This window comes from Ctenopharyngodon idella, chromosome 7 (genome assembly GCF_019924925.1).
Source record: "Ctenopharyngodon idella isolate HZGC_01 chromosome 7, HZGC01, whole genome shotgun sequence".
NCBI classification, from domain to species: Eukaryota; Metazoa; Chordata; class Actinopteri; order Cypriniformes; family Xenocyprididae; genus Ctenopharyngodon; species Ctenopharyngodon idella.
The window spans coordinates 36349580-36376379 of record NC_067226.1 but is presented as its reverse complement, the minus strand read 5'-3'; the positions used below and the strand labels follow the sequence as shown (position 1 = coordinate 36376379).

Sequence of the window (26800 nt, the reverse complement as noted above, 5' to 3'; positions counted from 1 at the left end):
ACACTAATTTCTTCTATTTAACCCATTTTTTAAACTAATTGGAGGTTTGTCATTTTGTAAATGCATTAACACCATAGACCTAGACTCCCTGTATTCTACTACCGGTGATTGTTTAATATTGTGACGAGCAGGGCGGGCGAGAGCCGTGAGGGAACGGCGCGAGGCCGGTGACGCGAGGGTTAACGAGCTCCACCTGTGAGGCGCACCGGCCTTGAGTCTCTCACGGAGGAGCTCCGGAAGCATAAAAGGAGGAGCGACGACAGTGAAGGACGAGAGAGGACCAGGCCTGGACTTTATTTTGTTGTATTATGTTTGTGTGGCCGGCAGACGTCCGCGAGGGTCTGCCGGCATTACTTTCGTTTTGTTCTTTGTTTAGTTTATTAAAATTTATTGTTTGAATGTTCGCCGGTTCCCGCCTCCTTCTTCCCACATCTTACGAACTGTGTTACAAATACCATGCATGGGATTAAACGGGTTAATGGCTTTTATCTGATATGGGGTGGGGATTCATTATGTTTCACACACACACACACACACACACACACACACACACACACACACACACACACAGGTTTGTTTTGCTATCAAAGTGAGGACATTCCATAGGCGTAATAGTTTTTATACTGTGCAAACTAGGGATGCACCGGTACCATTTTTTTAATATTAATTTCTCTCTCTCTCTCTCTCTCTCTCTCTCTCTCTCTCTCTCTCTTTTTTTTTTGTGATGTTGCAGTTTTCCAAGCACAACACAGTGAGACTAATGAATGTAGTACAGCTTCTTTATTATTACTCTAATGAAAAAAGTAATAATTTTTATGTGCTTGTCACAAACTTGTCACACAAAAATTTCACAGCGTCCAATAACCATCAAAGGGCATAATTACCAATATATATAATTGTTGTTATATAAAAAGAAATTTACAAACAAATTAAAGCTGCAAGCAGCGATTAAAGGGCCCTCGCACCTGGGCTCACCGCCACCCATTGGCCTTAGGAAAACAGTGAAAAGTGGGCGGCATGCATGTAAGCGAGTAAATACAGGAGAATTATGGTAAAATCATTTAAAAGTGCCACACTTCCTACTGCCAACAGGTGGCACTTTGACCATAACTGAATATTGCAATGTACAGTTTGCAAGAAAAAGTATGTGAACCACTTGCAGAATCTGTGAAAATGTTAATAATTTTAACAAAATAAGGGAGATAATACAAAATGCATGTTATTTTTTATTTAGTACTGTCCTGAGTAAGGTATTTTACATAAAAGATGTTTACATATAATCCACAAGACAAAAAAAATAGCTGAATTTATTAAAATAACCCCATTCATAAGTATGTGAACCATTGACTCTTAATACTGTGTGTGGTTACCTGGATGATCTACGACTGTTTTTTTGTTTTGTGATGGTTGTTCATGAGTCCCTTTTTTGTCCTGAACAGTTAAACTGAGCTCTGTTCTTCTCTGTTCTTCTCTGTTCCTCTCCAGGTCCTGCAGATTCTTCAGTTTTCCAGCATTTTTTGCATATTTGAACCCTTTACAGCAGTGACTGAATGATTTTGAGATCCAGTGTGTCTTTTCACACTGAGGACAACTGAGGGACTCAAACACAACTTTTAAAAAAGGTTCAAACATTCACTGATGCTCCAGAAAAAAACATGATGCATTAATAGATGGGGGGTAAAAACATCTGGAATTTGAAGATCAAGGTAAATTGTATTCAATTTGTCTTCCGGGAAACATGCAAGTATTTTCAGTTGCTTCCGAAGGGCAGTACTAAATGAAAAAAAAAAATGATATTCAAGCGAAATAAGAAAAATTTGGACCTCTTCATCCTGTTCAAAAGTTTTCACCCCCCGACTCTTAATGAATCGTGTTTCCTTCTGAAGCATCAGTGAATGTTTGAACCTTTTTTAAATAGTTGTGTCCCTCAGTTGTCCTCCATGTAAAAAAGATGGATCTCAAAATCATTCAGTCACTGTTGTAAATGGTTCAAATATGCAAAAGATGGTGGAAAACTGAAGAATTTTTGGGACCTGGAGATTTTTTTCTGAAGAACAGAGCTCAGTTTAACTGCTCGGAAAAAACAAGGGACTCATGAACAACCATCACACAACAAAAGAACAGCCGTAGATCATCCAGGTAATGACACAACGGTCAACGGTAAGAATCAATGGTTCACAAACTTTTGAACTGGGTAATTTTAATAAATTCAGCTATTTTTTTGTCTTATGGATTATATGTAAACATCTTTTATGTAAAATATCTTACTCAGGACAGTACTAAATAAAAAATAACATGCATTTTGTATGATCTCTCTTATTTTGTTAAAATTTTGCACATTTTCACAGATTCTGTAGATACTTTTTCTTGCAACTGTAGATGTCATCAGGCCAGGACTATTATCAAACGTGAAGTTTGGAGCAGATCGGACATTGTATGCCTGAGTTACAACAACTTCCTGTTTTGTGGCGTTAATCGCATACATTAGCACTTAGCAGAGTGTTGCGTGATTTAACGTGTTTCTAGCATGTTTCTAGCATGTACTTTGTGGCATATTGAAATGAGTTCCTGGGATTGAATTACAGTGTGAAGCATGCCATTTCCTGTTGCTAGCAGGTGGCGCTACGACTAACTGAATATTGTCATATAGATGTCTTTAGGCCAGGACTCTTATCACACATGTGAAGTTTGAGGCACATCAGACATAGTATGCCTGAGTTACAACAGCTTCCTCTTTCATGGCGAAACATCAGACTTTGTCAGGCTGCCACGGACACACCCTCCAATGAAAACTCAAGATCTTTGATATTTATCATCACTAAGGTCTTAAGATTAGACTGACAACATATGATGTTGATCTGGTTAAATCTCTATGAGGAGCTAATCACAGTGTAAAACATGTAATTTCCTGTTGCCCACAGGTGGCGCTATGACTGTAACTGTATATTGTCATGAAGATGTCTTCAGGTCACTACTCTAATAAAACATGTGAAGTTTGGGGCAGATCCGACATTGTATACCCGAGTTACAAGAACTTCCTGTTTCATGGCGAAACATCGAACTTTGTCAGGCCACTGCGGACATGCCCTTCAGTGAAAAATCTAGATCTTCGCAATTTAACGTCGCAAAGGCCTTTAGATTAGACTGACCAAATATGACATTGATCTGATTAAAGCTCTAGGAGGAGTTTGTTAAAGTACAACGTCTGGAAATGGCAAAAAATGGCAAGTTAATTCAAAATATCTGACTTCCTGTTCAGTTTCAGATTTTGCTCCAAGATACTTTTTTGTAGGTATTGGGCTGTTAAACGTGTAATAAATTTCAAAATCTACGTGAAATGTAGTGCGAGGGGCACATCATTAGGTGGCGCCCAATTCTGAAACCCATAACAGACGTACATTTTCACCACTTCTGATGCGTGTGCAGAGTTTTCGAGCATGTTCAGGCCCTCAAAAATGCGATTCACTTTGGAGAAGAATAATAAATATAGCTGCAAGCAGCAATGACAGGCCCAACCCCGGTGGCTTCAGGACAACTGTGCACGGTGGGCAATGGGCAAATTCAGACCACATTTACTGGAGCAGCTGGTGCCTCTGTGATCACAAACCACCATCCTAATCTGTAATGTTTGTGTTTTTCTCAGAGAACCACTATAAAAATTCCAGAGCAGACTACCTACTGTTATTTACGCAAACTCAACAGTACTCTGAGAAATCTAATCCAGTGTAATGTGAATTTCTGTGATTGCTGATGTTATATTACCCTAACACTTCTCCATGTGTTTTTTGACCTCCCTGAGCTGTTGTTTGCGCACCAATCTTATGCACCAAAATCATGCTTTCATTTAATTTCAGTATGGGTGGTATTTAATGTAAAAATAAAAATATTATAAAATTAATAAATAGAGCCAAATCACGGAACTTGCAAAGATGATTTTAATATCTGTCTCAGGTAAGAGTAAGGTACGTGTCTAGATTTTTCTGCTCACTTATACAAGTTTTTTATAAACAGCCACTTTTATAAAATCATGTGAAATTTGTGTAAATATGGGTTTTGAATAAATTAGAATTATATCAATAAATAATTAATTTAAAAACATATGCGTCATATGTGATGCTCGCAAACACAGCACATGAACTTCTGTAACACCCATGTCTACAAAACACACACTTGCCTTTGTAAAAAAGAAAAAAAAAAATTCTAGTCTTGTCTGAATCAATACATGAAATCACAGTTGTCGGGTAATAAGAATTGTAACTCGTGTCATTTAGAAAAGTAGTCCTGTCCAAATAGTGATATAGTGTCATAGTTCAATTTTAAATGAGTGTGAAGTTATCATTTGCAGTGTGTTTTTATATTTTAATTAACTTAATTATCAAACTAATAATATAATACTATATTGTCAGTGGCCTACAAATAAACTGGCTTGATTAGCTGCTTCAGGTGTGTTTGATTAGGGTTGGCACTAAACTCTGAAGGACAGTGAGTCTGCAAGAAAAGGGTTAAAGAACTGATCAAGGGTGTAAAACGTCTCGGTTACAAAGGTAACCCTCGTTCCCTGAAGGAGGGAACGGAGACGTACGTCGGACAGACGACGAATAGGAATCTCGCTAGAGAGGCCAATCTACTTCGAGTGTAACTACAACGAGCCAATGCACATTGGCATGCAATCATATGCATCAGCTGCTCGCCTCGCAGCGCGGGTATATAACGAGCAGCAGGTGCGTTGCATCTTCAGGTTTTCGCTGAGGAGCCGAACCAGATAGGCGGCAGCATCAGCGGGGTACAGCGACTGTGGCGACGGGACGTACGTCTCCGTTCCCTCCTTCAGGGAACGAGGGTTACCTTTGTAACCGAGACGTTCCCATTCAGTCGGTCACGTTCGACGTACGTCGGACAGACCGACGAATAGGAACCCTACCAAAGCGCCACAGGGGCTGCCCTCTTCCAGCGCTCTGTTGTAAGCCACCTGAACCCCCTTGCCTACGGACGGTGGGACAGGGCTAACACAGAGAGTGTCGATCACTGCTGTTCCCCAAAACCCATTCAGTGAGACTATTGGATAACGCTGGGAAAGCGTACCCTTCCGCTGGGAAAGGAATGCTGCCACATCCTTCCCGAAGGAGTTAAGTGGAGAAGTACATATGGACTAACCCGTAGGCTGTACTACATATGGAAGAACTGGGGTGACTCCAACTCGATGAGAGGTGGGTTCTCCCAGAGGGAAAGACACAGGCTTCGTTTAGGAGCAACCGTGGAACTAGACATATGGGATCCCAGTAGGGTCACACATATGGTACCCAGCCTAAACCCGGTTCTCAAGGATACAACGGAGTATAGGCCTAGCGCCAGACGCTCCGCCACGTCGGCTGCCGAAGGGAGATCGGAGGACTCAACAGGGTCTGCCTTGTAGGGACTCTCTGGAGAAAAAAGCGCATGTAAGCGCAGCAAGCCGACACTAAGCCGGGGCCTCTCCGTGCCTCTGACCTGAGGTGAGAACACGGGAGGAGACCGGCTCGACACGAAGGCTATAGAATCTAGCGAACGTGTTAGGTGTCGCCCAGCCCGCAGCTCTACAAATGTCTGTTAACGAGGCGCCACGAGCCAGCGCCCAGGAAGATGCGACGCCTCTCGTGGAGTGCGCATGCAACCTGAGCGGGCAGGGCACGCCCTGAGCTTGGTAAGCCAGGGCGATGGCATCCACTATCCAGTGGGCCATCATCTGCTTGGAGACAGCCTTTCCCTTCTGCTGGCCTCCGTAACAGACAAAGAGCTGGTCTGAGGTCCTGAAGCTTTGAGTTCTGTCTATGTACAGTCGCAAAGCGCGAACTGGACAGAGCAAAGCCAGGGCTGGGTCTGCCTCCTCCGGGGGCAGCGCTTGCAGGCTCACTACCTGGTCCCTGAAGGGAGTGGTAGGAACCTTGGGCACATAGCCAGGCCGGGGTCTCAGTACCACATGGCCGTCACCCGGCCCGAACTCCAGGCACGATTCGTCGACCGAAAAAGACTGCAGGTCCCCTACCCTCTTGATGGAGGCCAATGCAACCAGCAGCAAAGTCTTCATAGACAGAATCTTTAAGTCTGCTGATTGGAAGGGCTCAAAGGGAGCAATCTGAAGTGCTCTCAGCACCAGAGCAAGGTCCCAAGAGGGTATGGAGGGAGGACGAGGAGGATTTAACCGCCTCGCCCCCCTAAGGAACCTGACGACCAGGTCGTGCTGACCAACAGATTTGCCATGATATGCGGAGATAGCAGCAGTATGGACTTTGAGGGTGGAGGGGGACAGCCTACGCTCCAACCCCTGCTGCAAGAAGGAAAGCACGACACCGATCGAGCATCTTCGGGGGTCCTCTCGACGAGAAGAACACCACTCGACGAACAGGTTCCACTTCAAGGCATAAGCCCATCTCGTAGACGGAGCACGTGCCGAAGCGATGGTGTTAAGTACCTCGGGGGGTAAGTCACCTAGAACCTCCGCGTCCCGTCCAGGGACCAGACATGGAGTTTCCAGAGGTCTGGACGCGGGTGCCAGAGAGTGCCCCGTCTCTGAGAAAGAAGGTCCTTCCTCAGAGGAATGGGCCAGGGAGGGGCTGTCGCGAGGAGTGAGAGTTCTGGGAACCAGGTCCGGTTGGGCCAATAGGGCGCAACTAGCAGAACCTGCTCCTCGTCCTCCCTGACTTTGCACAGGGTCTGTGCAAGTAGGCTCACTGGGGGAAACGCATATTTGCGAAGGCCCCGGGGCCAGCTGAGCGCCAGTGCGTCTGTTCCGAGTGTTCCCCGGACAGGGAGTAAAACAACCGGAAATGGGAGGTTTCTGGTGAGGCAAACAGGTCTACCTGAGCCTCTCCGAACTCTCTCCAAATCAGCTGGACCACCTGGGGGTGGAGTCGCCACTCTCCTGGCCGCGCAGCTCGTGATAGCTCGTCGGCCACACGGTTGAGCATACCGGGAATATGAATGGCACGAAGCGACCTCAGATGCTTCTGACTCCAGAGGAGGAGATGGCGGGCGAGTTGCGACATGCGACGGGAGCGTAGACCACCTTGACGGTTGATGTACGCAACGGTCGCAGTGTTGTCCGTCCGGACCAGTACATGCTTGCCCCGTAGCGGCCCTTTGAGGCGGCTCAGGGCAAGGCGTACCGCTAGCAACTCGAGGCAGTTGATGTGCCAATGCAGATGGGGGCCCGTCCAACCCCTGACACTGCATGCCCGTTGTACGTGGCACCCCAGCCTGTGGCAGAGGCATCTGTGAATACCACAGCATGCCGGGACACCTGCTCTAGGGGTACTCCAGCCCGAAGAAACAAGGGGTCCGACCACGGCCTGAAGGTTTGGCGGCACTCCTGAGTGATTGCCACCCGGAACGTGCCGCGTTGCCACGCCCATCTCGGGACCCGGCCGTGGAGCCAGTGTTGAAGCGGTCTCATATGAAGCAGACCGAGCGGGGTTACTGCCGCTGCGGCTGCCATATGCCCCAGGAGCCTCTGAAAAAATTTCAGTGGAACCGCTGTCCTGCCGTTGAACGTATTCAGGCAGTTCAACACTGACTGAGCACGTTCCTCTGTGAGGCGTGCTATCTGTTCGACCGAATCCAACTCCATACCGAGAAAAGAGATCCTCTGCACCGGGGCGAGTTTGCTCTTTTCCCAGTTGACCTGAAGACCCAACTGGCTGAGGTGTCTGAGCACCAAATCCCTGTGTTCGCACCACTGATCCCGGGACTGTGCCAGAATGAGCCAGTCGTCGAGATAGTTAAGGATGCGAACACCCTGTTCTCTCATGGGAACAAGGGCTCCCTCCACGACCTTCGTGAAGACGCGGGGAGACAGGGCCAGCCCGAAGGGTAAGACTCTGTACTGATATGCTCGACCTTCGAACGCAAAAACGCAGGAATGGCCTGTGTCGCGGAAGAATCGAACATGAAAGTACACGTCCTTCAGGTCGATCGCTGCAAACCAATCCTGGGGACGGATGCACTCGAAAATGCATTTCTGCGTGAGCATTTTGAACGGTAGCTTGTGAAGGCTCCGATTCAAAACTCGCAGATCCAGGATCGGTCGTAACCCACCGCTTTTCTTGGGTACAATGAAGTAGGGACTGTAGAACCCTGACCTCATATCGGCTGGAGGGACCGGCTCTATCGCGTCCTTCGCCAGTAGGACCGTGATCTCCGCACGCAAGACACGGGCATCGACAGCCTTCACTGCAGTGAGGTGGACACCCCTGAACTTGGGGGGACGCCGGGCGAACTGAATCGCATAGCCGAGCCCGATGGTCCGAATGAGCCAGCGAGACGGACTGGGGAGCGCTAACCAGGCTCACAGAGACCGTACAGGCGGGATCAAAGGGACCGCAGGCGTACCCGCAGTGAGGCAGCGAGGTGGAACACAGGGACGCAGCTCGGGAGGCTCTCTCTGCGAGGCGGCCCGAAGCGGGGTCAGAGTGTGCTGTGCAACACCTACCTGGTTCCACGGTTGGGCAGGGGGCGCAGGAGAGGCTTTGCTGCCTTCTCGACTGCACACTGCTGCCCTCTGGCGAAGGAAGAGGGGGATGAGAGTGGTGAGGCTTTTCTCCTCCCACTGCTCTCCGAGCCCTCTTCAGACCCAGAGATGGAGGAACTGCTCTCTTTTTGAAAATTTGGGTACCGCTGGCTGTTGGACCAGCGGGAGAACAGAAACAAACCCAACCAACAGGATTTACCACCCGGCCCTCCTCCGGGGGGGGGGGAGAGCAGCCCCACCCGTCTCTGGGTCACCCGTCTCAAATCACCCCTTTCACTAACCACTTAAACAGTAGCAGAGACGGGAGGTGTCATCTTCCTGCAGCGGACACAGTAGAGCAGACTGGGCCGGAGTTTTTTTTTTTTTTTTTTATTCTGCAGGGGACGACACCCTTGGCGACGAGCAGACTGAGGGCCCACGAGGAACTCAATGGTTTGTCGGGGGAGGCTCCCCGGTCTGCCACTAACTGAGGAGAACTGCTGGGCTCAGTCCCCGACAGTGTCACCGAAAAGGCCACCTTGTGAGATGGGAGTGTCGAGAAAGCGTTTAGCTTGACGACCTCTTGCACCTCAGCAAGGTAAGCCAGGGGGGCGCTTCTGGACCACTGAGGTGGACATCGTCTGGCCGAAGGCCTGCGCCGTGACTTTGATCACGGTTAGTCAACAAGCGCAGCTCAACCCCGGCTCAGAACTACCCTCATGCATAAAGAGTGCCTTGGCCTCACATGCAGGGTGGGTGTGGTCTGTGAACAGCCACCCCACCCATAAGGGTAGTGAGAGAGTAAAAACTTATGCAGATTTTGGCACTTTTGGCATTCCATATTTATGGCACCAATATAGCTCCATACTGCCAAGTTTTTCATGCACATCCGGAACACCCGGGAAAGCATGGCTGTAAACTCTGAATCTGAGTCAGCATAAGCACACACCATTACAGTGGGCAGCGTCACCCTCATTTCCAGAGCATAACAGCCCTCTCTCCGATGCTGCAATTGACATCTGACCCTCAGCTGGAGCCCTAAATGGAATGCTAGGTTCCCCTATGAAAAGGACCAGCAATCCAATCCAGAAGCTGCACAGCATGTAATGCACTAGAGGGAGGGGCCCTAGGGGGTTGGTTCCCCGAAGGAACCCCTCAACCTCAAGACACCCAAGCCATTTCACCAAAGTAGACCTCTTCTGGTGCACCAGAGAGGGCGCTACAATGGAGATTAGGCAAGGAGACCGCGCATCTAGAGCGCCGAGCGAGCGCTGGGTTGCCGTGACAACCCGCGCTGCAGCCAGACAGCTCGACGGCACACGACACGCAGAGGAGCGAGAGGTTTGCTCTCGCTGATCTCCGCGGTCTCCCAGAGTGTCGGGCAGACCCGCGGCTGTGCTTTTACACACAAGCGGCAGCTGGCCAACAACAGAGGGGACTCAAGCTTCCCGGAGAAAGAAGAGTCACGACCGGCGTGTCGACGTGATCATGTTCTCATACGAAAACATGAACCACCCACGAACATCGTTTCAGCACGCGCCCAGACATGTGAAACAGTGATCGTGGCCGTCAGTGAGGACAGGAAACGACCGCATCCAGAAACACACAAATAGAATGTCATCTTTAAAAAGACGCAAGCTCTATTTGTGTAAGCTCTTTTAGGGACTTTACTCTTTTAGAGTGCTGAAGCACGCAGGGGAACGGCCGCCGCAACACAGACAGGGATTGTGTGCAGCCTGTCGTGTGCTCTTTCTCTCTTTGAAGGCGCTCACTCTTACCAGCCGTAAAAACGGCTTTCAGCGCTCGAAGCGCACCGTACCGGCCGTGAGAACAGCCTTCTGACGCTGTCAAAACAGCTATTTGCTCTATAATGGCAAACGAAACAAAAAACAGAAAATAAAGAGAGGACTTCGACCCCGCTGCTGTGCTGTTTGCCTGCACTCGAAAAAAAAGAGAAGTTCAACCAAAAAGCTTGACTCGTCTTCTAGCAGACACTTGCTTGCAGAGAACAGGAACAAACACCGTTCGGCTCCGAAGCGAAAAGCTGAAGATGCAACGCACCTGCTGCTCGTTATATACCCGCGCTGCGAGGCGAGCAGCTGATGCATATGATTGCATGCCAATGTGCATTGGCTCGTTGTAGTTACACTCGAAGTATTACAGGAAGATATTCATGATCAACTCGATCAAAAGCTTTTTCTTGATCAAGTGAAATACTCCGAAATCAACATGATAAAACTGATTAATGTTGATTATATCCCGTAATAGAAAAAGATTGTCCATTATAGATCTTTAAGGTATACAATATGTTTGATCATTTTGAACCAAAACGTCTAAACAGTTTTTAAGTCTATTTGATAAACATTTGGAAAAAATTTTATAATCAGAACATAGCAAAGATACTGGTCTCCAGTTTTTAAGAAGCCCCAAGTCCCCTTTCTTTGGAAGCAGAGACAATACTGCTCGACGACAGCTTATGGGAAGAGTTTCACTTCTAATACAGTCCAATAACACTTCGTAAAAATCTTGTCCTATTACATCCCAGAATTGTTGATAAAAATCTATAGGTAGTCCATCAATTCCTGGAGAACGGCCAATATGTAACTGATGCATTGCTTCTGTTAGTTCTTTAAAAGTAATTAAAGTGTCTAGTTCCTTTTTTTGTTCATCCTCAAGCTGAGCTAATTCTTTAAGTAAATCATCAACACTTTCAGCATCACAGCTCTCAGCACTGTATAAATGTTGATAAAAATCTCTTGTTAACTTTCTCATTTCAACTGGATTTGATGTCACTGATCCATCCTGACGACGAAGATGACACATTTGTTTTTTATTAACACATTTTCTTTCAAGATTAAAAAAGAAAGTACTTGGAGAGTCCATATCTTTGATAGAGCAAAATCTTGCCCTTATCAATGCTCCTTTTGCCTGCTCTCGTAAAAAAGAGTTCAGTTCTTGTTTTTTCTTCTTTAACACATCACAATGTACATCTTCATTATTAGTAACAAGATTTTTTTCCAACAACTCAATATCCTTTTGCAAAATATTTACTGTTGTTTTAACCATGGTTGATGTATGAAAAGCATAATTCTGACAAAATAATCTTATATTCGCCTTTCCCACATCCCACCATTGACAAAGATTCTCAAATAAATGCTTCTTCATCTTCCAGTTACCCCAAAACACTTTAAAACTTTCACAAAAAAAAGCATCATGTAAAAACTTAACATTCAAATGCCAGTAATAGTTAGATCTTAATGTCTTATTTACATTTAAAACCAAAGTAATCATGTGATGGTCAGAAATCCATTTGGTGAAATACATGCATCAATTATGCTATTGTTCCACATTTCTTTCATATAAAAACAATCCAATCTCGCACCACAAACTCTATTGTCGCACACTTTTAACCATGTATATTGTCTTGTACCTATATTTCTTGTTCTCCACACATCCAATAATTGAAATTCTTGCATAACTTTTAACAGTGTAACACTTGATTGATTATGAGGCTCTTCCCCATTTCTATCTTCCATTTCAGACGCCCAAACCTCTCATCAAAGAGAGAGAGAGAGAGAGAGAGAGAGAGAGAGAGGCAAAGTGAGATTTAAGAACCAGTTGGAGATGATTCAATATCATTTTAAATAATAAGAATAAAATTTATACTGTGACAGAAATTAGTCTTTGATAATCTCTTAATATATACATTCAGTAATACTAACTAAAAGTTATCATTATCAGTTAAAAATGGTATACGTCCAGATGAATTTATCTTAAGGTCTTTTAAGTTACTATTAACAAAATTATTAAACTAATTATATAAAACTATATAGTCCGTGCACTGCAAATGAACTAGTTCTATGCCTTTATTTTGTTATACAAATTTATAGAAGAGAAGGCCTAAGAGATTTCCTATCCTATAATGCAGTCAAAAGGACACAGCAATGAAAGGGTTAAACCTCCAAGACTCTAAAACAGACACACAGAGAGAGAGAAGTAGACACACACACACACACACACACACACACACACACAGGCAGAACAGTTGGAGCCTGACCAGTTAGTTGAGTCAGATGATTCAATAATATTTTAAACAATAAGAATAAAATATATACTGTAACAGAAATTAGTCTTTGATCATCTCTAAATTTATACATTAAAATATAAAACTAACTAAAGCCTTTTATAACTAAAATGTGTTATTGTCTTCCCAACCCTGTTTAAAAATAGATATTTGCTGCCCTCTAGTGCTTATTCTATATATGACATTTGAATATTTTAATTATTTTAACCAAAGAGCAGTTATCTGCTAATTTAAACTTACACATACTTCTTGTAATTAAAAAATGATTTAAAATGTGTTTATTTATAATATTTGTATTATTATATACTGAAATAAAGGGTGTATATTTATAAAATAAGGGTATATATTCCCTTCTTTGTCCTTAATTTAATCACTTACCATGGCAACAATGTTCGAGATATCCAACATCCCTTTTCAATTTAACAACTTCAATGTCTTAGCAACAAGTTAAAAAAAGTTTGGTGTAAATTGTATAAAGCCTGTAGGAGTAGTAGTATGAAATTCATAGCCTGTTTTTTCAAAAAATCCACATTCAAACTAGAGGTCATTTCAACTGGATTTGATGTCACTGATCCATCCTGACGACGAAGATGACACATTTGTTTTTTATTAACACATTTTCTTTCAAGATTAAAAAAGAAAGTACTTGGAGAGTCCATATCTTTGATAGAGCAAAATCTTGCCCTTATCAATGCTCCTTTTGCCTGCTCTCGTAAAAAAGAGTTCAGTTCTTGTTAAAAAGTTAAAAAAACAAGTTAAAAAAAGTTTGGTGTAAATTGTATAAAGCCTGTAGGAGTAGTAGTATGAAATTCATAGCCTGTTTTTTCAAAAAATCCACATTCAAACTAGAGGTCGACCGATATATCGGTCGGCCGATATATCGGGCTGATATTTGTCTTTTTTAATATATCGGCATCGGCCGATATCCGTGTTTAGTAGCGCCGATTTAAAGCCAGGCACGTACGCGGGCAGCCCTGTGTTATTGGTGCGGTGGAATGTGCTGCTGCCGCATGTGAATTGAAACTTTTGGAAGATTTAACAACAGTCCTGGGAGATAAAGGTAGCCTAAGGCTTAAATTCTGATATTTCAAAGTCCTATGGCCATATATTTACTATATATTACTAGTACACTATGAAGTGTTGCTTCACTTAGTGAAAGAAACAACGGATAGCACAGAACCGTCGGGAACTGGCATAATGCTACAGCTGGTTGAAGGTTCGCTTACTTGTAGTTATCTTTAAGGACTGTAGTCCAAAACTACCAGCAGCTTGCTTGCTAACATATTAGCCCCAATGTTATAAGTTCTGTTTTATTTTTCCTGTATCGGAGTCAGAGAATTTCACTCTGTGCTTGGGGCAGCTCTGACAAACACTGCAGCGTGATTGAGGGCTACGTTACTCCGACAAATATTGTCAATATTAAGAGGATTTGGCATTTCCAATTAATGTAAGCCTGTTACATTCTTCTAGTCTATTATTATTACTATTAGGTAAGCTACTTTTATTATTAAATTAATATTATAATAAATTTGCCCCGCAATAATTTCACAGCACATCACCGCATAACTGATGTGCTGTGAGGATAATAAAAGATTAGGCTATCAGCTCCTCTTTGAAAATGTTTTAAACATTTTTTAGGTCTATTATACAATGAATTAGACCTATAATTAAAATTATTAACAGTCTATAATATTTCCTAACACTGCAGTCATAAATGAAAATTAAGAACAGCTTTAGGCTACTTTAAAAAAAAAAAATGCTGTTTAACACGAAATACTGTTCTTCTCATTTTTTTCACTATATGTACGAGCCACAAAAGAAATAATGGAATAAATTAAGACGGTTATATACCGTTATCAGCGTATTATGTTGAAATTCGTCTCTGAGAGAAATTGCTCCGTTAATGCAGCGTCAGGCAGCTCCATCACTTTTACTTTCACTTTGAATACTGACCGAGGTTAAGCTTTTACCGGCATAACTTTTCCGCAAAGTTTGCACGTTGCTTCTTGTGTGATATCCATTGGCTCCCCTTCTTGGTTGAACCTTCCTTCGGGTGGCCTCGGACTTTCGGCTCGCGGGGGGGCCCCGCGGATTTGTGCTACACCACTGCGCAGAAGTGTATGACATTTGTTCGGAAGCATGGTTTGATGCAGATAATAGCCGGGTTTCCATCCAACTTTGCATTAATGAAAATTCAGCTCAAGAATATGCGCATCTGCGTGTGTTTCCATCAACTGTGTAATGCGAATAAAAATGGACATCAGCCTAATAAAGTGATGTGTTCTGACCAATGACTATATATATATATATATATATATATATGTCGCACAGTTATTACCCTCATTAAACCTGTCTAACGTTAACCGTCAAGAATGTCAGAAATCACTAAGAGTTTAGCACTGTCCTTGCATACAAGGCTGTGCAACATGACAAAGTTTTTAATTGATTTTTATTTATAAAGTTGTATTTATTTTATTTAAATGTATATTTAAGTTTACATTTATGTTCCAACAAACTTGCTCTAAAACTTTATGTAAATCAAGTCAGTGTTCAATAAATGATGTTAAGTTTAGAAATGTTGTGCATCCACTTATTATTAGTGTGACATTTTAGCATGCAAATGAAGGGGAAAACTTCAAGATATCGGCCCTAAAAATCGGCAGCACATATCGGCCATCGGCTGACCCTGACCTCTAAACATCGGCATCGGCATCGGTTATAGAAAAACCCATATCGGTCGATCTCTAATTCAAACCAAAATAGCTGACTTCCTGTTGGTCAGAGCTAATGACTGTAAATTACAAAGTTGTCCGGCTTAATGAGACCAATATGTGTACAGAGTTTGGTGACTGTAGGTAAAAATAACCCCCCCCCCACTTTTGTCAAAAGGTGGCGCTACTGAGCCCATCCACCACGCCAGTTGGTGGCGCTATAACTTTGACTCACAATAGTCACATCCATGTGATCAGACTCCTATAACGAACACACAGGTGAAGTTTCATAAAAATCAATCAATGTATGCATAAGTTATAACACACTTCCTGATTCCCTTTTCTCGCCATAAATTCATTGCCTCACCACGGCCAAACCGTTCGAGATATCAAAAATCCGCTGGCAATTTTACATCCTCAATATCTTGCCTTCATGCTGACCGAGTTTGGTGGTGATCAGATTAATCGCCTAGGAGGAGTATATCAAATTCCAGAGCATGCGTTTTTCAAACAACCCATAATAGGCGACTTCCTGTTGGGGTGGTGTATTACTTAGAGCACGAAAGTTGTTAGGCCCGATGAGGTCTATATGCGTACCGAGTTTCATTCTAATACGTGCAAGCATGTTTGATATATGGACCAAGTTTTCGGGCTTCTTTCAAGGGGGCGCTGTCGAGCCCCCCTGCCACGCCCGAATACCAGCCTCTGCGGCATCCTAATGGCCGCAGATTCCAATGTGTGTGCCAATTTTCAAGAGTTTCTGAGCATGTTAAGGCCCCAAAAAAGCCCCGGATGACGGAAAAAAAATAAAAATAATAATAATAAATATAGCTGCAAGCAGCGATGACGGGCCAAAGCTCGGAGGCACCGCCACCCCGGTGGCTACAGGGCAACTGTGGACGGTGGGCAATGGGCATTTAAAACAGTTAAACATAAAAGGACTATGTCAATTTCAAACCACAATCACTGCAGCGGCTGATGCTCCTATGATCACAAACCACAACAGCCACATCCATGAGATCGTTTTAATTGAGATGACTTTCATGTCATAGAATGTCGTAAGTCAATTTAAAATGAGTGCAGAATATCATCCTAATCTGACATGTCTGTGTTTTTTCTCAGACAACCCCTATAAAAATTCTAGAGCAAATTACATACTGTTATTTGTGCAAACTCCACAGTGCTCTGAGAAATCTAATCCAGCCTTAATGCGAATATCTGTGATTGCTGATGTTGTATAATCCTAACACTTCTCTTCATGTGTTTTTTGACCTCCCTGAGCTGTTGTTTGTGCACCAATCTTATGCACCAAAAGCATGCTTTCATTTAATTTTAATATGTGTGGTATAAGAGGAAAAACAAAATGAAAAAATGAATAAACAGAGCCAAATCACAGAACCTGCAAAGACAATTTTAATGTCAGTCTCAGGTAATAGTAAGGTACATGTCTAGATTTTTCTGCTCACTTATGCAAGTTTATTTTAAACAGCCACTTTTATAATCAGGTGAAATTTACTGAAACAGGGTTTTTAAAAAAAATTAATTATATCAATAAATAATTAATTTAAAAAATCTAACTGTAATTGTAAAAAATAATAATTGTAACTCAAACAACATTTAGAAAACTAGTCCTGTCCGAATAGTGATATAGTGTTATGGTTCAATTTCAAATGAGTGTGAAGTTTTCATTTGCAGTTCAAAATTTTTATAAGTTCATCAATAAATTAAGTAATCAGAAAAAGGATTAAAGACCACTAATCAAGATTGTAATAGACACACACACAGGGAGGGGGGAGAGAGAGAGAGATATATACACAGACAGTGACACAGACAGACCCACACACAGACACCCCCCACCCCCACAACACACACACACACACACACACACACACACCCAAGTGAACCTGAGGTAGTATAGGGGAGGAGAGAGAGAGAGAGAGAGAGAGAGAGAGAGAGAGAGAGAGACAGACTGAGAAGATCATTTTAAACCAAAAAACAAAACAAAAAAAACATCTAAATTGTGACATAAAGTAGTCTTTGATAAATGTTTAAATATACCTGCACAAACAGTATAAAATAAAAACTAAATCATTGTTCTATCTATATAAACTCTTGATCTAGTGCTTGATTTATCCAACCCTGTTTAAAAATAGGTATATGCTGCTCTCTGGTTGTTACTCTATGTATGATATTTATCCATTTTTCAATCAAATATAATTAATCTGTCAATTTTTAACTTACACATGCTTTTTAAATTGAAAAAAATAAATAAAATGTGTTTATTTCAAACATTTGTATTATTCTATATATAAATTAATTGTGTATAGTGTTTTTTTTATAGAAAATATGAGTCATTCCGTTTCCCTTTTTTGACATTACTTCAATCTGTCACCATGGCAACACCGTTCGAGATATCCATTATCCATTCTCAATTTAACATCTTCAATATCATAGCACCATGGTAAAAAATGTTTGATCTGAATCGAATAAACCCCCTAGAAGTAGTAGTTTAAAATTCAGAGCCTGTTTATTCAAAAAATCCACATTCAAACCAAAATAGCTGACTTCCTGTTGGTCTGAGGTAATGACTGTAAATTAGAAAGTTGTCCGGCTTAATGAGAGCAACATGTGTGCCGAGTTTGGTGACTGTAGGTTAAACTAACCCCCCCACTTTTGTCAAAAGGTGGCGCTATAAAGGCCCTGCTCCCCGCCCGTTTCTACGGTTTTGCCCATGTCTACTGTACAACACCGCTGGTGTGTGTGTCGAGTTTCATGCAGTTTGAAGCATGCTAAGAGTCTCAAAAGCCTCCAAAATGAATATTAAAATTTGATGCGTTGCCATGACAACAGTGTTTAAAATATCAAAAATCATGTCACAGGTCTACATCTGCTGTGTATTGACATTTCACTGATGAAGTTTGAAGCACATCAGGTAAAAATAACAGAGTGATCTCAAAGCATTTTGAAAGTGACACACTTCTTGCTGCCAGTTGGTGGCGCTATAACTTTGACTCACAATAGTCACATCCATGTGATCAGACTCCTACAACCAACACACTGGTGAAGTTTCATAAAAATCAATCAATGTATGCAGACGTTATAACACACTTCCTGATTCCCTTTTCTCGCCATAAATTTGTTGCCTCGCCACGGCCAAACCATTCGAGATATCAAAAATCTGCTGGCAATTTTTCATCATCAATGTCTTGACTTCATGCTGACCAAGTTTGGTGGTGATTGGATTAATCACCTAGGAGGAGTATATCAAATTCCAGAGCATGCATTTTTCAAACAACCCATAATAGCTGACTTCCTGTTGAGCTGGCGTATAACTTTGTTGTTGAAAGTTGTTAGGCCCGATGAGTTCTATATGTGTACAGAGTTTCATACTAATACATGCAAGCGCGTTTGATATATGGACTAAGTTTTCGGACCCCGTTCAAGGGGGCGCTGTCGAGCCCCCCTGCCACGCCTGGGTACCAGCTTCTGCCCGGCCCTGATGGCCACGGATTCCGATGTGTGTGCAAAGTTTCAAGAGTTTTCGAACATGTTAAGGGCCCCAAAAGTGCCAAAAACATAGAAAATAATAATAATAATAATAATAATCCTAAAGAAAACAATAGGGCCTTCAGCCTTTGGCTTTGGCCCTAATAATAATAATAATCCTTAGAAAAACAATAGGGCCCTGCGCCTTAGTGGCTTGGGCCCTAAATATAGCTGCAAGCAGCGATGACAGGCCCAAGCCCGGTGGCACCGCCACCCCGTGGCTTCAGGGCAACTGTGTACAGCGGGCAATAGGCATTTAAAATGGTTAAACATCAAAGGACTATGTCAAATTCACTCCACATTTACTGCACTTTAAGGTTGCGCTCTAAAGCCCCTCCTCCCCACCCGTTTCTAAGGCTTTGCCCATGTCTACTGGATAACAATCCTGATGTGTGTCGAGTTTCATGCAATTTGAAGCATGCTAAGAGTCTCAAAAGAAATTAAAACAAATATTAAAGTTTGATGCGTTGCCAAGGCAACAGTGTTTGAGATATCACAATTCTTTTCAAAGGTCTACATCTGCCATGTTTTGACATTATTCTGATGAAGTTTGAAGCAAATCGGGTAAAAATAAGAGGGTGATCTCAAAGTATGTTGAAAGTGACACACTTCCTGCTGCCAGTTGGTGGCACTATAACTTTGACTCACAATAGTCACATCCATGTGATCAGCCTTGTACGACGAACACACAGCCGAAGTTTCATCAAAATCAATTAATGTATGCAGACGTTATAACTCTTTCTGTTTCCCTTTTTTCGCCATAAATTCGTTCCCTCGCCACGGCCAAACCGTTTGAGATATCCAACATCCGTTTGCAATTAAACAACTTCAATGTCTTAGCACCAAGTTAAAAAAGTTTGGTGTAGATTGTATTAAACCCTGTAGGAGAAGTAGTATAAAATTCATAGCCTGTTTTTTCAAAAAATCCACATTCAAACCAAAATAGCTGACTTCCTATTGGTCGGAGCTAATGAACGTATATTAGAAAATTGTCTGGTTTGATGAGAACAATAAGTGTACCGAGTTTGGTGAGGGTAGGTAAAAATAACCCCCCACTTTTGTCAAAAGGTGGCGCTACTGAGCCCCTCCACCACGCCCATGACAACAATATTTAAGATATCACAAATACATTCACAGGTCTACATCTGCCATGTTTTGACATTATTGTGATAAAGTTTGAAGCAAATCGGGTAAAAAAAGAAAAGGTGATCTCAAAGCATTTTAAAAGTGACACACTTCCTATTGCCAGTTGGTGGCGCTATAACTTTGACTTACAATAGTCACATCTATGTGATTAGACTCCTACAACCAACACACTGCTGAGGTTTCATAAAAATCAATTAATGTATGCATAAGTTATAACACATTTCCTGTTTCCCTTTTCTTGCCATAAATTCGTTGCCTCACCATGGCCAAACCATTCGAAAAATTAAAAAATCCGCTGGCAATTTAGCATCATCAATGTCTTGACTTCATGCTGACCGAGTTTGGTGGTGATCGGATTAATCGCCTAGGAGAAGTATATCAAATTCCAGAGCATGCGTTTTTCAAACAACCCGTAATAGCCGATTTCCTGTTGAGCCGGCGTATAACTTAGAGCACGAAAGTTGTTAGGCCTGATGAGGTCTATATGTGTACCAAGTTTCATACTAATGTGTGCAAGCGTGTTTGATATATGGACCAAGATTTCGGACTCCGTTCAAGGGGGTGCTGTCGAGCCCCCCTGTCACGCCCGGGTACCAGCCTCTGCAGCGTCCTAATGGCCGCAGATTCCAATGTGTGTGCCAATTTTCAAGAGTTTTTGAGCATGTTAAGGCCCCCAAAAAGCCCTGGGTGATGGAAAAAAAAAAAAAAAAAAAAAATTAAAGCTGCAAGCAGCGATGAAAGGACCCTCCACCCGGGCTCACCACCACCCGTTCGCTTTAGGAAAACAGTGAACAGTGGCGAGAAAATACAAGAGAATTATGGCAAAGTCATTTCAAAGTGGCACACTTCCTGCTGCCAACAGGTGGCGCTTTGACCGTAACTGAATATTGCCATGTAGATGACTTCAGGCCAGGACTATTATCAAACAGTTTGGAGCAGATCGGACATTGTATGCCTGAGTTACAACAACTTCCTGTTTCGTGGCGTTAATTGCATACATTAGCAATTAGCAGAGTGTTGCATGATTTAACGTGTTTCTAGTATGTTTGGTACTTTGTGGCATATTGAAATGTGTTCGTGGGATTGAATTACAGTGTGAAGCATGCCATTTCCTGTTGCCAGCAGGTGGCACTATGACTAAGTGAAAATTGGCATATAGATGTCTTCAGGCCAGGACTTTCATCACACATATGAAGTTTGGGGCAGATAAGACACTGTATGCTTGAGTTACAACAGCTTCCTCCTTCATGGCAAAACATCAGACTTTGTCAGGCCACCACGGACACACCCTTCAACGAAAACTCAAGATCTTTGCAAATTAACATCGCTAAGGCCTTAAGATTAGACTGACCATATATGATGTGGTTCTGGTTAAATGTCTACGAGGAGTTAATCACAGTGTAAAACATGTCATTTCCTGTTGCCCGCAGGTGGCGCTATGACTGTCACTGAATAGTGCCATGTTTAATAAAACATGTGAAGTTTGGGGCAGATCCGACATTGTATACCCGATTTACAAGAACTTCCTGTTTCATGGTGAAACATCAAACTTTGTCAGGCCGCCACGGACATGCCCTTCAGCGAAAACTCTAGATCTTCGCAATTTAACATTGCAAAGGCCTTTAGATTAGACTGACCAAATATGATGTTGATCTGATTAAAGCTCTAGGAGGAGTTTGTTAAAGTACAACGTGTGAAAATGGCAAAAACTGCACAAATTTTGCAGAGAGAATTCTAAATATCTCACTTCATGTTGGTTTTCAGATTTCGTACTGGGAGACTTTTTTGTAGGTATTGGGATGCTACATGTGTGTACCGAATTTCATACCTGTACGTGAAACGTAGTGCGAGGGGCACTCAGTTGAAATTTTGTAGGTGGTGCTATCGAACCATTTTGCCACGCCTAATTCTGAGATCCATAACAGACGTAAATTTTCACCACTTCTGATGTGTGTGCAAAGTTTCATGAGTTTTCGAGCATGTTTAGGCCCTCAAAAAAGCAATTCATTTGGGAGGAGAAGAAGAAGAAGAATAAATATAGCTGCAAGCAGCGATGACGGGCCAAAGCCCGGTGGCACCGCCACCCCGGTGGCTTCAGGGCAACTGTGCACGTCGGGCAATGGGCATTTAAAACAGTTAAACATAAAAGGACTATATCAATTTCACACCACATTTACTGCAGCAGCTGATGCTCCTATGATCACAAACCACAACAGCCACATCCATGAGATTGTTTAAATTGAGATGACTTTCAAGTCATTGAATGTTATAAATCAATTTCAAATGAGTGCAGAATATCATCCTAATCTGCCATGTCTGTGTTTTTTTTCTCACACAACCCCTATAAAAATTCTAGAGAAAATTACATACTGTTATTTGTGCAAACTCCACAGTGCTCTGAGAAATCTAATCCAGCCTTAATGCGAATATCTGTGATTGCTGATGTTGTATAATCCTAACACTTCTCTTCATGTGTTTTTTGACCTCCCTGAGCTGTTGTTTGTGCACCAATCTTATGCACCAAAAGCATGCTTTGATTTAATTTTACTATGTGTAGTATAAGTTAAAAAATAAAATGAAAAAATTAATAAATAGAGCCAAATCACAGAACCTGTAAAGACAATTTTAATGTCAGTCTCAGGTAATAGTAAGGTACATGTCTAGATTTTTCTGCTCACTTATGCAAGTTTATTTTAAACAGCCACTTTTATAATCATGTGAAATTTTACTGAAACAGGGTTTTTAAAAAAAATTTAATTATATAAATAAATAATTAATTTAAAAAGTCTAACTGTAATTGTAAAAAAATAATTGTAACTCAAACAACATTTAAAAAACTAGCCCTGTCCAAATAGTGATATAGTGTCATGGTTCAATTTCAAATGAGTGTGAAGTTATCATTTGCAGTTCAAAATTTTTATAAGTTCATCAGTAAATGGGTAATCGGTAAAAGGGTTAAAGACCACTAATTAAGACTGCAATACACAAACACATACACAGTGACCCACACACTGGGAGAGATAAAGAGTGAGAGGTTGGTATCAGCCCATACACGAGGTTGGTATCAGCCCAATACCGATACTGGTATCGGTATCGGTATCGGTGCATCCCTAGTACAAACTGTACATTCTATCCCCCTACACTACCCCTACCCCTAAACCTATCCATCACAGAAAACATTCTGCATTTTTAATTTTTTAATAAAACATTGTTTAGTATGTTTTTAAAGCTATTTTAAATATGAGGACTCATGAAATGTCCTCATATTTCATGTTTACGTCGTAATACCAGTGTAATACCCATGTCATTATACAAATTTGTGTCCTCATAAATCACAAAAACGCGCACATGCACACGCACACACACACACACACACACACACACACACACACACACACACACACACATAAAAACTCCTACAGAAACGACCCACAGCATAAACTCTTACAGTATTGTTGTACTGTTGTTTGTGGAAAGTTAACCCTTGTCTAAATCTCATTCAAAATAAATAGTTTCCTAAGGAAATTTGGCAGGATAATAATTTCATATCTCTAAGGCAATCTAGAGATTTTAATATTTTGACCAAAGTAAACACACAATTAAAGTTCAGAGGATGAGAATTGCCTGCTCATTGTGACAGCTCTGAGAGTTTTCTCTACATGAATGGCTTTTCCTACTTCAATAGCACTTTTTTACTGCTCATCTTACCTTGTGTCCTGCTGGACCTGTCTCACCACGTTCACCCTTGCCAAACGGTCCAGGTTCCCCTCTTTCACCCTACAAAAAGATTTTTGCAAGGGTTTTTTTTTGTGTGTGTGTGTGTGTGTGTGTGTATTCAGATATAATTTATCAAAACCTATCCTATCATAAAAAAAAAATTAAAAAAAAACCTAGGGTGCTTAAACTGATCTCTCAGTCTGATTAAGCTGGTTTGCTCTGCTGGTTTTAGAAATGACCAGCTAAACACCAGCTTACAAGGTGAACACTTTGATATTATAATTTTACAGAACAATTTGCACATGCTGGTTCTCAACCAGGGGGCCAAGGCCCATAGGGGCCTCTGCAAATTTCCAGGGGGCCCCAGTAAGACTTAACATTATTTAAATTATTATTTAACAATCTTAAATAACATCCTATACAAAAATAACAAAGATGTAAAACAGTAAATGGACATTATATATTTGAGTTTGTTCATTCTTATTACAATATAGAAGTACCAGAAGTATGTCAGCTTTAAATATTGTCTTAGACAAAGCAGGGCAATTGAGTAAAAAAAAGTTGAGAACTGCTGAATTAGACTCTACTCTTTACTCTTTCCTTCATGTCTACTGATTTCTTTGAAATGTCCTGTAGAGGGCAGTATGACAGCACATGCTGTATGTATCTTGACAGGGATTGACTGGAGTCTCTTAATAGATTCCTCATTGCACTGCCTTTTGTATAAATCACACCTTTAATCAAATACTAACTTAATTTGTACAATGGCTTAATAATCTAACTAATCAGAAAATATTATTATATTCTGATAAAAATGGTTTAAATGAAACTCTTCTCTCAGTAAGAGACTGTAGAGTAGTGATCCCATACACACTGAAAAACATTTTGTAGTCATTTGTTGTTTGTTAACTCTATAGTCCTTAACAGAGCTATCACAGATATATCTGAATGAAACCACAAACCACGACCACAACATTAAACTGGGATATATCACAACTGGTGGTGTTACAAACTCACCTTAGTTCCTGGCAGGCCTGGAAGCCCAGGCTCACCTTGAGGCCCAAAGAAACCAGGTTCACCCTGCATACAGAAGCCACACATGGAATTGTCTGTCAGTCATGGGGCAAGATAAGTATTCACAACTAAATCAATTTATGCCAAGTTTACACTACAGGATTTTAAGCCCAATTTGCAAGTGTAAGGAACCCTGCATCGGCCCAAAAACGGAATCCGACGGCCTGGGCAAAGGTTAACGCGTGTATGTCTTTTCAGCGCCTCTGTGAAGTTCATTTAATTTCACTCGTTTAATCTGGCTCCAATTTCAAATGATTCTCATTCTTAGGTTGTGTTTCCAATTAGAAATGAATCATTGGTTATGCATTAATTTAGATTTTTGATTATTCTGATTATCTTATATCTTCAATTATTCGTTCACTGCAGTCCCGGTATCGCTTTAGAAAAGTCACTTCGGCCGACTTGAGTGCTCTTCCCGGACACAAACTTGTCAATTCTGACCTTAAACATTGGATGCAGGGTAAATATCTACCTTTAAGTCGGTCACGCTCTCTGTTACTCATAACAAAAAACATAGTTTTTATATATTTACGAAAACTGCAACTTATTTAAGGCAGCGATAGTCAGAAATCGAAATGGACTTAATTGATGTGCCCTATGCTCCATCTATTAAACCTTCCGTATGATCAATCCTGAACACAGATTTGCGGTAATACCTTCGCTTTAATCTACTAGAAATAATGAATTAAGAATAATACAGAATAACCCAAATATAATATTTTATTTGTCAAGTAAAAATGTATCATGCCAATTACATTACAGTTAGACAATTAGAAGCCAATTCAGAAATAATAAATGCATAACATCAATTACCCAAAGAAATGCATATACATACAGTGATGTGTGAATGTCTTCAGACATTCACCCATCTCTGCACGGGGGCTTCTGGCGACAGATGATCCCGCCTGACTGCTTTGCACTTTACCTTATATACAGACCAGAACAAAAGGGTTGTAAATATTTATTACACCAACACCTGTTTTGGGGGGAGAGGAGTGGGTTTTTTCAGCGCTCGCCAATCTTTATGTGTGAACTACTCAACGACTCATCAAAGAGGCTCGCTGATGCATCGGTGACATTATGGAAAGCCAAAAGGTTCAAAAACACGTGAAATTTAACACATCAACAATGTGTGAAATACGCGCAAACAACACGTATTTAACGCGTATTTCGTGTGTGAAATACATGTGAAATATGCGTTAAAAATCCGTTTGAACGGGTCAGTGTCATTGGCTGCTGAAAACTTGGGTCAAACCATTTCTGTGAGCTTAAGAGGGTGTACCATTCATAGACTAGGATACCACCATTTAACATACTAGATCAGCTTATTTCAGCCTTTTTATTTTGTCCCTTTTTGTCTTTTTTGTATAACCTATAGAAAAAATATATTTAAATCGCAGTTTTATGAAAAATTAGATTTATATTATATTAGAAATAAAATTGACTTGTTTTTCTCCACTTATGCCTTTTTTTTAGTAAATAAACACATTAGTGGACATTATAGCTTTAACAGTGAGCAAACTTAAGTTAGCATCAAAGCATTAACATTTGTGTGGGGAAATCAGTTACAGTGGAGGTAAGCAATCAATACAGGGTTAAGACAGACAATTGTAATCAATATCTGTCTTTGGAAAACAATGTGAGCTTTTCTTGTGCTTAAAGTATTTAAATTTGGCATTTTAGAATGTATATAAGTATTTAAGACTTGCAGGTCAGGTATAAGAACTTGATTTGGCTTTCCTGTATGACAGCAGAACTATTCTACTGTACTAAAGTCCTAGGCCACCCTGAAAATTGGTATTTGTCACAGAGACGAACTCCGTGGTTCCCTCCTCCGACCATCGGAGGGAGCCCTCACCAGAATACTAACACACACACACACACACACACACACACACTACATTTCCCATCAGCCCGTACCTTGGACCAATTGCCACATACAGCTGAAGCTCATTATCTGGACTATAAAAGACTCTCACTCACATCCTCTCATTGCAAAGTCTTGTATTGCCCTGGTGTACATTTCTGAGCGTTATTATT

At 41.6% G+C, this 26800-nt stretch overlaps 1 protein-coding gene across 1 annotated transcript in view; it reads right to left on the bottom strand.

The window, feature by feature from the left end:
- The window catches only part of LOC127515652 (collagen alpha-1(XXV) chain), a 378235-nt gene that overhangs the window by 51426 nt on the left and 300009 nt on the right, over positions 1–26800 (bottom strand). The window contains exons 14-15 of the mRNA XM_051899532.1: positions 24704–24766; positions 23678–23746 (exon numbers count right to left, since the gene is read on the bottom strand). Coding sequence (XP_051755492.1) covers positions 23678–23746; positions 24704–24766 — 132 coding nt within the window. The remainder of the gene's footprint in view (positions 1–23677; positions 23747–24703; positions 24767–26800) is intronic.